This window comes from Amblyomma americanum, chromosome 6 (genome assembly GCF_052857255.1).
Source record: "Amblyomma americanum isolate KBUSLIRL-KWMA chromosome 6, ASM5285725v1, whole genome shotgun sequence".
NCBI lineage: Eukaryota > Metazoa > Arthropoda > Arachnida > Ixodida > Ixodidae > Amblyomma > Amblyomma americanum.
Window position 1 is genome coordinate 73,958,376 of NC_135502.1, and position 17,584 is coordinate 73,975,959.

General features: G+C 47.2%; 1 protein-coding gene and 1 pseudogene across 3 annotated transcripts in view; both read left to right on the forward strand.

Moving 5' to 3' along the window:
- Positions 1-17,584, forward strand: part of put (activin A receptor type 2 punt) — a 57,855-nt gene that overhangs the window by 27,234 nt on the left and 13,037 nt on the right. For all 3 annotated transcript variants that reach the window (XM_077627291.1, XM_077627290.1, XM_077627292.1), the window contains exons 6-8: positions 3,969-4,208; positions 7,483-7,621; positions 11,745-11,875. In XM_077627291.1, coding sequence (XP_077483417.1) covers positions 3,969-4,208; positions 7,483-7,621; positions 11,745-11,875 — 510 coding nt within the window. The remainder of the gene's footprint in view (positions 1-3,968; positions 4,209-7,482; positions 7,622-11,744; positions 11,876-17,584) is intronic.
- LOC144094772 (uncharacterized) lies at positions 470-2,241 on the forward strand (annotated as a pseudogene).

Consider the following 17,584-nt stretch of genomic DNA (forward strand, 5'->3'; position numbering starts at 1 on the left):
AGTGTTTGACATCTCATCGATGGGAGAGTCTGCGCTGAAGAGCCACAAGAGGAGTTCGAAACACAGCGCGAGCATGAAGAACGCAGCAGGTAGCTCCATGTTGAACTACGTGACATCGCGCGAGTGTGGCGAATCCGTTCGTGTGGTCGAAACGCAGCCCTCGAATTTGAATGCCGCAAGCAAGGCTCACGATTTAGTGACAGAAGCAGAAATATTGTGGGCTTTGAAAGTTGTCACGTGTCATTACTCGTACAGCTCATCCGCCCACACAAGCGATCTGTTCAAGAGAATGTTTCCCGATAGCGAAGTGGCGAAGGTCTTCACATGTGGAGAGAAAAAGTGCGCGTACCTGGCGTGTCATGGTCTTGGACCATTCTTTCTATCATCCATTCATCGGGCAATAGATAAGTGCGACTATTACGTCATTCTGTTTGATGAATCCGCAAATGATTACCTCCATCAGAAGAAGATGGATATACACGTCAGGTACTGGGATGCATCTCAGAAAATAACAACAAGGTACTTCACATCCGTTTTTATTGGCCACGCGACTGCAGATGACATCGAGGATAAAATGTTAAAGGCACTGGAGCCATTACCGCTTTTTAAGATCCTACAAGTGTCCATGGACGGACCGAATGTCAACTTGAAATTTTTCAGAAGCTTTCAGGAGCACCTGCAAAAAAACTATCAAGTACAATGCCTAGATTTAGGCACTTGCGGTCTGCACGTTGTGCACAACGCCTACAGGGCGGGTGTAACTACCAGCAAGTGGGGAGTGGACATTCTGTTGTCTAGTCTAAGTGCATTGTTTGAAGATTCCCCGGCGAGGCGAGAAGACTTCGTAGCTGTGACTGGTCAGGCTACATTTCCTCTTAAGTGCGTCGCCCATCGCTGGTTTGAAAACGTTCCGGTAATTGAACGAGGCCTTTCGCTGTGGCCTGGTGTGAGAATTTACATTGAGTCTGCAAGAAAGAAAGAAGTGAACCAGACGAAATGTGCCTCCTTTCAAAACTTGCTCAGTTTCTCCAGTGACCCACTAGTCCCCGAAAAACATAACTTTGCCCTTGGGATTGCACTGATTCTGAAACCTTTTCTGACGGACTATCAGGCAGACCAACCACTTGTGTATTTTCTGGCAAGGGACCTCGAAACAATTGTCAGGAAGCTTCTCACAAAGTTTGTGAAGTGTTCAGTTCCCTCTGCGTCAGTTGGGACTACAGGCCTGTTGAAAATCAACATTGAAGACGTGAACAATCACACAGTACTTGAGAAAGTGGACATTGGTTATGCAGCTGAACAAATTTTGAAGAATTCCAAGGTCAGTGCAAAAGATGCGTTTGCTTTTAAAATGGAATGCAAGCAGTTCCTTGTTAGTGTGTGTAAAAAGGTTCTTTAGAAGAGTCCTTTAAGATTCCCTTTGGTCAGAGGCCTTTCCTCACTGGATCCCCGTCAAATGTGCACCAAGCTAGACCAGTGCCTAGCAGGACTCAAGAATGTTTTGAATGCCCTCATCGCTGCAAAAAGGTTGAGCAATCACCAACGGGACTCTGTTCTCTCTGAATACGCCGAAATGCTGCAGATGGAGAAGCATAAGCTGCAATTGTTTGAAAAGAGCTCTGACAGGCTGGACATTTTTTTCTTAGAACTCCTAAAGTTCAATTCATCCTACGCTGAGCTCTGGACAGTAGTCCAACTTTTTCTTGTGCTCAGCCACAGCCAGGCAACTGTGGAAAGAGGGTTTAGTGTCAACCGGCAGGTCTGTGTGGAAAACTTGAAAAGTCTGTCGTATATCTCACAACGCGTTATATGTGACGCCGTTGACAAGGCAGGTGGCATCCTTAACATTCCTGTAACAAAGGAGTTGAGGACCTCCGTTTCAGCTGCAAGGCATCGTTATCAGGCATATCTGGAGGCGCAGAAGAAGGAGCAACTTGAAGAAGCAAAGGAGTCAAAGAGGCGTCTTGTTGAGGAAGAAATTGATACCTTAAAGCGAAAGAAAGTGAGACTTGAAGCAACCGTTGCTGATCTGACAGCTTCAGCAGACAACTTGGCTGAGAAAGCAGAAGAGACGGGCGACGTCGTGCACATTGTGAAGTCAAATTGCCTTAGGAAAACGGCAAAAAGCAAGACTGAAGAACTTCTGAACATCAAGCAAGAAATAATCACAAAGCTTCAGGAGCTTTCATGAATACTTGTTGCGACCTGTCTTAGTTTAGTATTAAACTAGTCTAGTCTGTAAGTGCGTCTTTTTTTAGTGTTCAATAAATTTGTTACAGCGTGTTTTAAAAAAGTTGTTTTACTATGAAGGGTACTAAATTGAGTATCGAAATGAGTCCTTGAAAAAAACTTTTGGGGGCCTTGAAAGTCCTTAAAAACTCTTGAATTTGTGCCCTCAAAGCCTGTACGAACCCTGGGTCCACAAACATAGCCATCATTTTCAACAGAACATGGCAGAAGAGAGGTCACAAAAGCACGTGGGCACAGCCATCTCTCTTCTGACAGTTCTTTCCAACTATATTGCCTTAACTGCAGCAGACACAAGGAACTGGAGAATGAAGAAAAAATCTGTCAGGCCTTTCACATACCTGTGTGTGAGAAAAACACATCCTGCACAACACATGCGATGAGATCCAGGCTGCCATAAGGATATGGAACAGGACTGATAATCATGCCATGCCTCTTCAGTTCCGAACATTCCATTTGGATAAGGACAGTATAAAGCCTATGCTGCCATGTCAGAGTTGGATTTGTATGGAAGTGCTCCTGTGCAAAAGGAAGATTGCACGAGCCGTGTCACGAAAAGGCTTGAAACTGCACTCCGTAAGGTCAGAATGCCTGAGGAGACAAGTTGAAAGATAGAACCAAGTTGCACGGATATTTTCAGGTGGCAATCACCAGCAGCAGCGGCAATGTACGGGAAATGTATTCTGCTGACTGGGCATCCTACTTTCATTCCTGCTCGAGGGATTGTGCCAGCACTCACAAGTATTGCTCAGATGGAGAGACATCTTCTTAGTGCTTGCACAAGTGGACACAAGTGTTGGGTTAGCCAGTACCAGTCCACACTCCCATCCTAACCCCTTCCCAATCTGCCAATCTGCAAGAGATTGACCGAGGAGAGGCTGCAGCAGTGTTATTTTAAAGGTCAGACATAAAATGTAGCTGAGCCCTTCAACAGCAAGGTATGGCTGTCGTGCCCAAAGACAAAGTTCACAACACGAACTGTTAAGAGAGCCACAGCAGTTGCTCTTCTTTGGTTCAACAGAGGGCATGCGGGCTTCAAGGAGGTGCTGCAGGAGCTCGGCATTCTCCCATCTAAAGAACTGCTTTCTCTATGCAAAGAGAGTAACAAGAGATGCATTTCAAGTATGTTCGCAAAGGAGACTGCAGAAGCAGGAGCCCATCGCCGCAGCGCAGCAAAGAAGGCCCGTCAGGAGGAGGGGGCTCGCAGGGACTGGGAGGAGGGAACTTATGAGGCTGGTGCGTTCTAATATTGTGCAATCCCTTGGGGCACCCTTGCCAGCATTCTGTGTAATACCCCTGTCACACGGCCGACTCGACACTCTTTTGAACTTCCTCGACCTAAGGGAGTTTCACCTCAAAGGAGTTGTTGCCATGTCACATAGCCTGTAACAAGCTTTTCAGAGGATCTGCCAGGGGCCCATTAGGTGCTGTTCATTCAGTACAAACGCATAAAAGAATAACATTCGAAACCACTGCCTGTTTATGTAGGTGTGCAGCTCAGCGGAAACAGAAAGGCCATTTCCGCTTTTATGTAAGGAAATATCTGCTAGCATAAATGAAAAGTGTCCACATTTTTACACTGCGTTGTACATGAGATGGTGGGTATTGCACAGTCGGGGCTGCAGAGCAGCTTACTTATTGGGAGGGCAGTGGGTGTGTGTATGTTTCATGCGTCGCCAGACCTGGTTGCCGTGTTTCCATTGTGTGTGTCTTGTGCACAGGCCCACCTGGTGACATGGGGCGAGGTGCTGAAGATCAGCGAGGGCATTGCTCTGGGGCTGGCACACCTGCACAGGGAGCTGCCAGCCAACAAGCTTGAGGGTTACAAGCCCCCACTGGCGCACCGCGACTTCAAGAGCAAGAATGTGCTGCTCAAGGCAGACATGACAGCCTGCATTGCAGACTTTGGCCTCGCTCTGGCCTTTCCTTGCGGGGTGTCGCCGGGACAAGCCCACGGACAGGTTGGCATTAAAAAACTCTGTTCTTTGTTTTGAGCCAGTTGTGTTGTGGCAGAGTTTTGTTGGCTCAGTTAGAAATGACCATATCTTTGGACAGTCATCGTGCATGTTTGCTTGCGGTGAATCTCTTCAGCTTAGTCACTGTATACTCAACTATGGGGCCGACCAAATATACTAGACCCTTGACAATTCAAGTATCAGTTTAAATAAACTGAATGTTCAGATTAAACAAATTCATATCAATGACTGTCCACTGCGCTTATACTTTAATGAGGCTGCTGAATTTGGTAAGTAGGACATGCAAAAATAGCTCCACGTGTTTTAAAGGTGCACTTAAGGGGAATCTGAACTCTTTTTACCGCGGGATCTCTACCTACACATTCCGAGCATTCCTCGAAACTTCGAATTATTGTCCTGTACGGCAGATTTCCCTAATTTAACTCCGATTAAACGTCCCAGCTCCCGCCTTTTTTTGAACTCAACGCTTAAGGTAGGAGGAGTGAACCAACGTGTGGAGTGCCTTTCAGCCAGTCCCGAGGCGGCTTCGCTTTAGCTTTTATTTTGTTTTGTTTTTAGGTGTATGTGAATAAATAGTTTCAGTCGCAGATAACATAGCCGCAAATTAGGCGCACGGAAATAAAAATACGCGTGGACTCTTTAATTTACGTATCACTCCGCCGATGGCAGAGCGGCAAGCTACCACGGGACTGGCTGAAAGGCACTCCTTGTGTTGGTAGACTCCTCCTACCTTCAGTGTTGAGTTAAAAAAAAAAGGCGGGAACCGGGACGTTTAATTTGATTTAAATTAAGGAAATCGGCCACACAGGACAATAATTCAAAGTTTGTAGGAATGCTCAGAATGTGTAGATCGAGTTCCCACAGTAAAAAGACGAGTTCAGATTCCTCTTTAGCAGTGTTGCCGGTAACGCGTTACTTTTTTCGGTAACTTAGTAATGTACTCGTTACCATTTCGGAACTGTAACGGGTAACATACTTACATTAATTTTTTTCGGTAACGTGAGGTGTGACGTTACTGGTTACTTTTTTATTCCAATTGTCCTCCCCCTCTGCCTTTTTTCAAGCAAAAAAAAAGAAAAGCACAGAGCGCCTAGAGTGATGTTGCAAATAAACAAAATGTAGAGGTGCTCTCGATGGCCCGTGTTGCATGCCAGAAAACGCCTGCCCTTGACGACGCGTCCAACTAAAAAGAACATGGAATGCCTATAAACCACGAAACACTTGCACGAACACGCATTCGCACACTTGCCTTCACCTACCTTCCCTTCCCAAACCACTTACACACACAGCTCTCTAAAGAGTGGAAGCCTGCCGATCATTATGAAACATCACATTTTTCAGAATTCCTGTAAATTCGCTGTGAGTTCAGCTATATTTTCTTTGCAAAGTTAGAATTGATGATGAAGTGTGATTTCGGGTTTAATGCGACATTCAGAAAACGGCTTCACTATGTGCCACAGAGTAACAGGCAACTTTAGGCTGCTACTATACCATTGCTAAGCTCCTGCACATTTGTGCAAAGTATTGTTGTTCATTCGAGATTTCGTGTGAAATCGTTGTTTGGGCTAGAAGTTTTATGTGAAATATGAGCTTTATGAAATTTTTATTGTGAGCTCTTAAAGCGAAGACACACTAATTAAAATTTATGGCCATGAAAGGGCGAAGTAACGTGCGGTACTTTTTTTCGGTAATGGTAACTTGTACATTTTTTTGTAGATAACGTAGGGTGGTAACGCATTCCTTTTTTTTTTAGCGTAACGAGTAAAGTACTTGGTTACTTTTTTTCGGTAACATCTACAACACTGCTCTTTAGTGTACCTTGAAGTATACTACTGTTGCCAACTGATTTCCTGGACTCTGCGGGACCTAAACAACAGCCTGAAAAATTTGTGAGGTTAAAAAAAAAGCAGCTTGAAAAAAATCGTGAATTTTGCCCGTTATCAAGCTATGCTCACAGGTAATAATATTGGCTTGTGCTTTAGCCAGAGTTATGCTTTCATAATTTGCGCCTGAATGCACGTCCCTCACCACCGCTGTGCACATCACGTGAGGCGAGGAGAGTCAGTTTCGCTGGAGGAGGCGAGCAGAAGCAAGTGCCTCCGACCGCTATCACAGGTAGCGAAATCACTAAACCCATGGCAGGAACTGCACTGCTGCCGTCCCACTATCAAAGTAATTTTGCGCCTACATTTTCGTGCTCTTCTTTGTAGGCCGCCATGGAAGCAGCAGAGTCACTTGCCTATTACCTCTAGTGGCAACATTGAGGAACCGAAATTGCTGTGTCAGTCCAAACTAATGCGTGCAGTTGAATTGAAGGTGGTGCCTTCCACGGCATGGAAGAGTTGGATGATTGTGGCAGTGATATTCACTCACATCTGTGTCAAGTAAGAAAATATAAGTTAAAAAAATTCAAACCCTTGCACAGCCTCTCTTGGGCATCTATTTTAGTCCAAAAATTGAATTTTCAGACTCCACAGGATGCCAAAATATTAGTTGTGAATATGTGCACATTCCATTGAGGGGCACAGTGATCCAAAATACGAGAGCCCGAAAAATCAGTCAGCTGCTGTAAATAGAGGAACACATCCGAAATCTGCTTCAAATCAAGCTTTTAGTGTCAAACCTCAATATAACAAACATGGATATTGCAAATTATTGGTTATACTATCAAGCTCTTCCTAAATATTTGTAATATACACATTTAGTTTTCACTTGATATATTGAACGCTGTTGGCCGTAAAACGGATACTTCAAATGTCAGGTGGCAGGCTTTGCTGCACTACAGAAGTCGCAGGTGGTGGTCCCGCTAGTGTTCGTGCTAAGGTTTGCACTCTTATCTCATGCTAGTGTTCAGATCTCACAGTCACCAACAACGCCGTGGAAGATAGAGCGGCAGGGAAGGTTGGCGGTCAGCACATGTTGCACCTCTCGCAGCCGTTTAAGGACTAAAGTAGTGCAAATTTTTTCATGGGTACCAGTCAAGTAAACGCGATGGGCAGTGGAAAAAGTTTGCATCTGTGCTCAGCTGTGCACAGACGCAGAATAAGACAGAAGACTGAATCTATCTCGAGCCATCCAGTGACCTGAATCATTTCAACACCATCACCATGTGGTATGCTTGTGGGTAACATTCTGCCGATCTCTGATAAGTGCCCGAGATTCTTTGCATAGTGCCAGACAGCTCTTTGCTTCCAACTGAAAAGTGTTTTTACTTGCCTGTGACTGTTCTTAATAAACAAAGTGCTGGCTCTCTTCTCAGGTGGGCACCCGCCGCTATATGGCGCCTGAAGTGCTTGAAGGTGCCATCAGCTTCAACCAGGACCAGTTCTTGCGCATCGACATGTACGCGTGTGGGCTGGTCATGTGGGAGCTCATCTCTCGTTGCTCTGCACAGGATGGTGGGTTTTTATTCTTTTTATTTATTTTTCTTGTCTTGGTGACACTATTTGAAGATGTGCTCCTGTCGCTGCTGCCAGCAGTGCCTGCTGTCTTTGCAGCTATGATTTTATTTTATTGAGTTTGTCTCAGCCATTTTGCCTATGAGGTGTGTTTATGGGCACTTCAGATTTGCTCAGATTTAGCTTGTGCTGTGCCATTTACGTAGGAGACTTTCCAAGCAGTACCAACAAAGCACTCTGCATCGGTTGTATTTATTTATTTGTCTTTGATACCCAAGAAGTCCTAAAGAGGGCATTGTTCAGAGGGGAACATACAGTTTAAGAGGGGACACTGGTCCTAAAACTATTTTCCTTAATTTCCAACCAATACTATTTTTTTGTGTGGACCAATTAGTTTCTAAGATGATTACAAACAATGCACTAAAATTTGCAAAAACAATAGGAAAATAATGACTCAACAAAACCTTACTATTCATACATTGCTAGATACTAGAAAGAATAAGGAACACAATGTTGCAAGCAGTTTTTTTTCATTGGATGATTATTTTTTATTTTATTGCAGATTTAATTTCCATGGTCAAAACATGCCAACACAGTGGTAGTACAAATGCCATTCTAGAAAATTTTGAAGAGAAAATTAAGAAATCTGCTTGCAACATTGTGTGCTATACATATCTGACTTCATGCTAAAAAAAAAATTATTGCTCTATCCTCAATAGATGTTGAGATGTTGGATTTGCTATCTTGACATGAGTCCAAAATTCACATTTTGAGAAAATGACAAAAAACTAAGAGAACTAAATTTCATGGGAGATGATAAAAATATTGGCATGTTTGCCCATGGAAATGGCTAACAAGCCTCAGGCATGTAATCTGAGTGACCTTTTTCTTCCCTATGGCACTTTCTCCATGCCTGCTGCCTGTTTTCAGATGCACATTTGTGTGCTGACACCTTCCGTCAGCGCAAATCCTTTTCTTGACTGAATGAACTTTCTTGGTTTTGGTTGAATCTTGATGAAACTGCTCAGTCCTCTGAAGTTTTCCGAGGTGATTTCAAATAAGCTATTAGTTTCCAGATAAACAAAAAAATAAATGAGAATTAAAAACCATTGCCTCTTTCTTGGAGCCACATGGGAAAAAAAATTGACGGTGGTTTAGCTCTGGTTAAACCTGGAGTGACGCAATAGCTACAGCTGGCTGAGTGGAACTTGCTCGGTTGAATCCGCCTTTTTCATTTTCCTGTGCTGCCACCTTGCGTACAACGATGGAAGCTCACTGGTAGGGTACTGCGCGCCCAACCCGGCCGGACTGAGTGCCGCTCCGGAGCACGTTTTGTTGGAATCTGTCGACGATGGCGTGTCCTGGGCAGCACCTGGTACCTGGAGGACTTCTAGGATTGATTGATGGCCGGGTGCGAAGTCCGAGGCAGGCTGCAGTGCCCACCGAAGAGCAAACTCTTCAGTATCTCCGATCATCCGGCATGCGATGCGAACACCAGCTAAGCAAGGGCCGCCGCTTCAGAGATGAAGGCTACATTCGGAACATAATGTTCAATGAAATATCCCCGAATGAGATATCCCGATTAGTAAGGTTGGCGTTTTCCGCTGTATATGCCTGCCATTCATGAAAGGTGGATACTACATCGTGCATGCCGTAGTACAGAAAACGACTGAGGACAACAGTTTTCGCAAGCAATCGTTGTGTTCAAGCGCTGCAGAATAGCTACACGAGCTATAAAAGCACAAGCGTACTTGCAACAAAGCAGCTCTGCTAGCATTTCACTGTATTTTCCCACAGCACACCGCTGCATCGGTTAAACAAGCATGCGCGTCCATAAAGTCGAGCGCGAGAGGCGCACATTGATCCATTCCGGCGATACCACGCAGAGTTCTTCATCATGGATATGATTCGAACACACGCATAAGGCACCTTCTTCTTCTTCTGCCTCTTAATACATGGCACATACCCACACAGGGGGATTGGCCAGGGTGTAGTGGCATAAACAAGAAAATTTCCATAGGAGATTATGACAAAATTTTAGCACCATGCGTGAATGCTCTCGTAGCTACTTTTTCGTTGCCCGCTCCATCGCGCGTTGAAAGCGACTCACAGCACTTGCCCATTCGGCCTTCTTGCTTGAGAAAGCAAAAAGCGTCGGAACGAAGTCTAAATTCCGCGGTGACATTCGAGGCCTTCCTGGCCATGAATAAAACCTTTTGTGATAGACTGCACACGCATTTAACCGCAGTACCTCGTCCGTACCTGTCACAAAGTGATTCCCGCACAGTCTTGACGTGCTTGACGGTGCCCAAGGGCGGCCACGATCGTCGAGCCGGTGAACTGCTTTTCTCCACGCTTTGCGTCGAAGGCTGTCCCTGGAAGCGCTCGGAAAGCGAAAAAATCCGAGTTTGCTTCCCTTTACATATTGGGCATTGCAGCCGTATGCAGCACATTTCGTAGGTATCGCGAAATGCGTCGCGCTGAACGCCCGACGGCTGCAGCAACGCACCCTGCGTAGGAAGCCGGTTTGTTTACATTTCCACGGCCGGTCTCGAGAGGAGCGCGCGACCCTTCCAATATGTTTCGCGACACTGCCGCCAGGGGATGGGCGCATGCGCAGTCGCGTCGTGAAAAAGGCGGATTGCAAAGCCAGTCTTTCGCCGCTCTGTTTCGCTGGGCATTCCTCCTTCATCTTAGTCTCACTTTACACAGCGCATGTGCACAGCTGTGGCAGCTCGGTTTCGCTGGCTCACCGGGCCACCGGCAGCAGCAGCTGCTCCGCACCACGTGGCTGGTCACGTGACCAACCACGTGGCAGCGTGGCTGCGGAGTGGCGGTGCAGGCACGGGGTGGCGGCACCACCACGCTGAAGGCTCGAAATGCTACCATAATGTAGCTATCGCTACGAAAAACGGCCACCTAATTTAATTGCTATGCCGCTATTCTAATCACGGACATCTCTGCTCAAGTCCGCCACGCAGTCCTTCCAAGGTTTTGCGTATCCGCGATAGCATCAGTGATGTTATCAACATCATCTGCGTCGTCGCGCGCGGGTGCCAACTCCGCGCCGCTCGCTCGTGCGCAGATGCCACCGAGAAACTGGCGGCCATCCTGTCAGCTTTTTCTCTTGAGTCACTCACGGTAAGCGCTGCTGATGAAAGCTGCAAGGAACCACGGTCAACTTCGCCCTACTGCACGCAGACGTGGTGGTTCTCGGTCTGTCGCCACATACTTTACGTTATTGCCCGTTGTCATCGGTGCCGACAACCACAGACCATAAGTTTTCTGCCCTGCTGCCTATTGTTTACACATTTATCAATGTTTCAAGCTCCCCGCTTCGAGTTGTTTGCGATCACTCATGCTGATAAATTTTTCAAAATGGCGGCACCCCAATGCGCCTGAAAATGGCGGGAAATTCAAACTAGCCCATAAAGAGCGCCGATTTTGCCACGTGGTGCAAGGCAGCCAATCGCGAGGCCCCGTCTTCGTTTTTGTTCTCGGCGTTTTTAACGGCTTTGAATAGGCCAAGCGGCCGCCGCATTGGCGCGAAACAAAGCTGGCGAGCTCCACTATCAAACGCCACCAGAGAGAAAACATTATGGCAGGTGGTTTTGAATTGCACAGGCATAGAAAACGGGCGTATTATGGTGCATCCTTGCGAGTTTCTGCGCCGCGGCGGCACATTCATCGGGCAATTTCTCATAAACTACGCGAGTCTCGGGCTCCAAACTTCACTTGTCGGTGGAAAAGAACCTCGTGAATCCGAATATGACAAAATTGAAAAATTGATATTTTCGCAAATTTTCGGCTTTGAAGACTCGTGTCCCCCCTTAGGCGCAAAATTGTTGAATGCATAAAAGGTGAACAGTAAAAATTATACTGTGAAGCTAATTGAGCAAAACAAGAACAAAATAAACACTGCACTGTCAACAGTATTGAAACATCGCTAATGGAATAATAAATGTCCTATCATTTCTTGGGCCTCTGTGAAAGGGTACTCGACAATGCTGCACAATGGAAATTCATTAGACTCCCTTCTTTTCTGTCAGGCCTTCTAACTCTCTGTTCTGATGCCAGTGTGCAAACAGGTGGGTAGCAACACTTGTGCTGGTGTCATTTGCAGGCCCAGTGGAAGAGTACCTGCTGCCCTTTGAGGAGGAAGTGGGTCAGCACCCGTCCCTAGAGGACATGCAGGAAGCCGTGGTGCACAAGAAAGTGCGGCCGCGCATCCGTGAACACTGGAAAAAACACCCGGTGAGTGGCTCCACCTGGCTAGCTCTGGTGTCATGGGGGTTGCTCTTTGAGCACTCTTTAGTTCCCATCAGGAGGCATATACAGTCAATCCCGGATATATCGAATTATTGCCTATATCGAACAGTTGTAAAATCTCCTTGGGAATCCCATGTAAAAGTACAGTGCAGTCCACTTACGGTTGAACCTCGATATAACGAAGTCCTACCTGCAGCCGAAGATTTCGTTACATCGCGAATTTCGTTACGTCGAGGTTCTCATGTTCCAGCTGTCCAGATAAAGTATAACTGGTTCGTGGAACACTGCCAGTTGATGGGAACTTGTAAATCACTTATTGGGGAAATATGCAAGAAAATCTAGTAATAGTAGTGCTAACAAGGGCACCGGATGTGTTCTATATCAGGAGCATAATGAGTGATAGCAAACGGACGCGACAGCATCATTTTTCTCCGCGTGTGCATAGCAAAGAACGAGCACAGCGCCTAGTACTCAAAGCCGCCACAAGAAGTCGCCACTGGTGTCATCATCATCATCAGCATTAAACATTTGCAGACTGGGACGCATCAATGGAGAGAGAGAAAAAAAAAAGAAAAATGTTCGCATTGCTCACGTCGGCACGGCTACCTTGGGCATGTTTTGGGCATGGCAATCGTGACTCGTTCTTGCAGACAGTGGGTTTGTGCAACGGATACTGCAAGAAAATTCGGCTTATTAACTCAATGGTGGTGTTTTTCATGGAATTACGATGCTGTTTCATGAATGCAAAAAATGTTTATTGGAACTTTGTGGAGTGCGTGCAGTCAATCCAGTTCATGTGGCAGCAAAGAACTCCATCAACTTCATGTGCCGCTTTTTAATAAGCGTCGGCGTTATAAGGTGCTCGTATGTTGACAGGGCTACCAAGGCCTGCTCATGTGACTGCGCGCTAGCGTACGCACGCAGGACATCCAGAGCATCCATGACTAGCGTCGGTGTAGGCGTGCTGCTTGCCACATGGTCGTCTTGGTCAGAGCCGTCGTCCTCCATTCCCGTGTTAGTCGCACTGAATTATTGTCTCATCATCCAGCTCTTCGGTTGTAAGAGCACAAGCGTCGCTGAAAACAAAGTCCTCAGGTGTCACGTTGCTCGGAGCACCACCCTGATCGCAGAGCAGCCGCCACAAGTCACCGACGTCTGTGCTAGATGTGGATGGCATGCTTTCGTCTTCATCGTCATTCGCTTCGCAACCCAGTTCTTGGTTTGAGTGCATGCTATCCTTGAAGCCCGCCTTTTTGAAGCAGTTTGTTATAATCTCGCTGCTCGTCGACTCCCATGACCGCGATAGTATCTCCAAAGCCATGAAAACGTCGATTTTAGTCTCTCTTTTGAGCTCAGTGTTGAGCAGCAGCCTTTCAATGGCCCGCTTGCGGTACAAACACTTGACGCTGTTAATAATACCTTGGTCCAGCGGCTGTATCAGGGAGGTGCAGTTTGCGGGAAAATATTCGAGCTGAACGTTAGTGAGTGCACATTCTTGAACATGATACACGGAGCAATTGTCCACAAGTAGGCAGATGCTTCTTAACTGCTTGCACATTTCAGCATCCAAGTCCTTTAGCCACTTCGTGAACAAATCCCGCATCATCCACGCCTTCGTGTTTGACGTGTATTTCACCGGCATTGTTTTCTTGCCGCTAAAGCAGCGCGGCTTCTCACTTGTTCCAATTATGAATGGCACGCGTTTATCGCTGCCATTCATGTTGGCACAGAAAAGAACAGTCAAACACTTCTTACTGTGTTTGCCACCATGGCACTTTTCATTTCTCAGAGCCAATGTTTTCTTTGGCAACAGCCGATAGAAAAATGCTGTTTTGTCGGCACTGTAAATGTCGGCGACGTCGAAACGTGCCAAAATGCCCGGGACTTGATCATGCAGCCAGTCGGCTGCTCCAATCTTGTTCGCCTCTGCTGGCTCGCCGCTGGCCACCTTTCCAACAACATTGTGCCTCCCGTTAAGTCATTGCAGCCACCCGCTGCTGGCCTTGAAGTCATTGCAACCAAGAATGCAAGCGAAGTTCAGGGCTTTCTGTTGTAAAATGGCCCTGCTCAACGTCATCATCATCATCATCATCTTTTCTTTTGCCGCGAGCTTCTGCTACTGTACTTCCGCTATCCGTATCGGCATCGGTATCGCCAGGTCTAACTTTGCTCTGTTCTGGCTGTCAAAGCATGTGTTTTTTGGTGGTTGTGTTAGCGTGGTCGCTCGGCATAGTTGTTGCTCTCGTGTGCTGTCGTTCTTCATTTTTTCATGAACTGCCTCCGAGCATTGTCACTGTTGCACGATGGGCAAGCACCTCAACAGCTACACGTCGGGCTTTAAACTGAAAGTAGTGGAGTTCGCTCTCGAACACTGCAAGCGTGCCGCGGGCAGAAAATTTGACGTGGACGAGAAGTGTGTCTGACGGTGGTGCGGACAAAGGGATGCGTTGAAGAATACCAGCTCCAAAAAGCGCGCTTTCCGAGGCAAGCCATGCAAATTTCCTGAGCTAGAAGAAGAGCTGCTATGCTATTCAATGGAAGTGCGGAACAACGGCTACGCGTTGACAACGGACATGCTGCGCGTGAGGGCACAAGCCTTGGCGCGTGCTAAAAGCATACCGCACGAGGACTTCAAGGCTAGTGCCGGCTGGGTACGAAGATTTCTGAAGAGGAAGGGCCTATCATTTCGGCGAAGGAACACGCTGTGCCAGCGGCTGCCCCCGACTACACCGACAAGGTGCTCAGCTTTCAGAAGTATGTCATCGGTCTGCGTCGTGAGCACAACTATATATTTTCGCAGATAGCGAACGCCGACCAGACCCCCGTGTGGTTCGACTGTCCCGAGAGCTGCACAGTTGAACTGAAAGGAAAGAAGAGTGTTTTCGTGCGGACAACCGGTGCGGAGCGCCAACGGTGTACCGTTATGCTGTGCGTCACCGCGGACGGGCGCAAGCTGCCCCCCTATGTCATCCTGAAAAGAAAAACGATTCCTAAAGGCGCTTTCCCCAAGGGAATTGTAGTTCGCGCCCAAGAAAAGGGCTGGATGGACGATGAGCTTGTGCTCGACTGGATAAAAAGCGTTTGGGAGAAGCGCCCAGGCGCCATGCTGGCCCGACGATCGCTCCTCGTCTTGGACAGCTTCCGCGGTCACTTGACGGGTAGGGTTAAGGAACGCCTGCGCGGTATCCGCACAGACATGGCCGTGATACCGGGCGGCCTCACCGGCATGCTGCAACCCCTGGATGTAAGCGTCAATCGGCCTTTTAAGGTTGAATTTCGAAGGCTGTATTCGGAATGGATGGCCAATGGCAATCACGACAAGACGCCGACAGGGCGGCTTCAGAGGGCACCGCTCGCGACTGTGCTTGGATGGATTTTGTCCGCGTGGAATTCCGTGTCGACCGACATTGTAACCCGGAGTTTTAAAGTGACCGGAATTTCAAACAGTTTAGACGGGACCGAAGACGACTTTCTGTGGGCTGAACATTTACCTGAACACAGCACCAGCTCGGAGTCTGAAGACTCCGTGAGTGATGCCTGAACGGTAAATAAATGCCGCGCATTCCAGATTGGTTTGCTTTCACTTGAAAAAAAAAATTTTTTTTCGAAAATCGCGTGTATGGGCCGCACCCCGAAATTTGCCCCCCAAATCTGGGGAAAAAAGTGCGGCCCTTACACGCGTTTATACGGTATACCGAATATCGGATACAACGATCAGAATTTTGCCTTCTGGACATCGTTTTTTATGCTGAGCGTGACATTCGTGGTGCAAAGTTCCCTTGAACAATGTCGAGATGGGGCAAACTCACCAGCAGGGTCGCACCAGCAAGGTCGCAAGCGAATGTTCACTCACGCTAGGGCAGGGAGAAGCTCCGAGGCCAGATGGCATGAACTTGCAGGAAATGTTCCCATGAGGCCTTGCCTCGCTAGTGGAACGCCGCGCAGGAAAGTCTGCGTGCATCGAGTTCCTGAGGCTGAAGAGGAAGAGAGCTGTCTGCCCCGCGCCCGCAACAGTCCCATAATCTGTCACTAGTGCTGCTATGCAGACGCCCTCCCTTGTTAGTTAACCAGAGAGGACTACATCGCGCAAAAGCTAACCCAAAGGGACAGGGCAGAGAAAAGTTCCCACAGCCCTGACAACAGATGGCTTCATAGTCCTAGAACAGTAATTGCAGTACCAGTAAGAACTCATGTTTCTCTTCTTATCTGTCTCGCAAAGTGTACAAAGAAGCAACATATTTCAAGCTAGGTCCTCATCTTTGAACACTTCTGTGCTTAATGTTAAAAGACAGCGTTGGAGGTGTGCTTGCTGGGGGCATCTTGACTGCTATGTAATTTGTTTTTTTTTATCTTTTTATTTTGGGAATTCTGTATAGAAGCAGCAATACCCTTCCCACCACACCTCATTTGCTTTCAGGCATGAACTTTTCCCTGTTACTGTTAACACTTCTTTCAGGAATTTGGCAGGTGTAGCTATTTTTTTCACGGACTCTTGGATAAAATGAAAATTAGTTTGTGTTGCCGCTTGTCCAGAAGCGAAAGATGCATTTATTTCAATGAAATTTGGATTCGAAGTTGAAAAGGTTTTTCCCGTCGCTCCGATTCAGTCGACGCCCTCTTATGACGTCATAGGACGGAGTGACGTGAAACGTGACGTAAGCGCAGACTCCGTGATTTCTGGCGGCTATCGCTGCGGTCTAGCAGCAGCCGAAATGAAAGCTACCGCCGCCGCACGTTGAAGGCATCTATCGGGGGTCACTACCGTCGCTTCGTTTACGTTTGCACCGGATTTTTGCCAGCGTTACGATGGATCCCGTTCCCAAACCACGACAACGAAGTTCTGGTTCGGGAACCAACGAAGCAGCAGATAAAAACATCACAGCTTGTCATTATTAATTTCTGAACAGCTTGAATGGTTTGCTTATTTTTGCCTTTCATTTCTCAGTCAGAAGATTATCGAGATGCATTCTAGCTACTGCATTTGTTTCACTAATATTGTTGCACCACCTTGTCACTGCACCATGACCACCACCGTAGAGGCTGCAACTTGTACACACTGTTTGCTGCCTTTAGGCGATGTGACAGTTAACCAGCCTCCAGTTTTTGGCTAAGTGGATCCGCCATGTATTGATACACGAGCCCTATGGGGAGTTTTATAACTCGTACAGTCGAGTCCACTTATAACAATATTCAAGTGCCACGAAAATTCCATTGTTATAACTGATAATTGTTATAAACGGGTTGCACAAAGAAAAGCATAACAACTGCAAAGAGGGGTCACGGACAACACGTGACATACGAGTTCTGCCGAGGCATCGTTTTGGTAGCCCCGAAAGGGGCCTTGTAAAAAATACGAGAAGATTGCCGCAGCCGCCTCTCAGCTTGAGAAATCCTGAAGAAATGCTGGGGTGAAATCGCCACGAGCATCTCGCCACGTACTTCTCACCGGCTTGCACAAGAAAACCCCTTGTCCATGAGCCTTGCTTGTCTCATGCGAAGCTTGCCGACATCCTTCTCCATGGCATCCAGGTGCTCCACGTAGTGCAGTGGAAGGTTCCTGGAGCCCTGGAGGGACTGCATCAACTGCAGGGCCTCCTGTGAAGACAACGTTTAGGCAGCCTGCCCTACCGCGTCATCACTGCCGTCGTGGTCACTGTCCGATTGAAGCACATTCGCGACGATCGCCTCATCGGT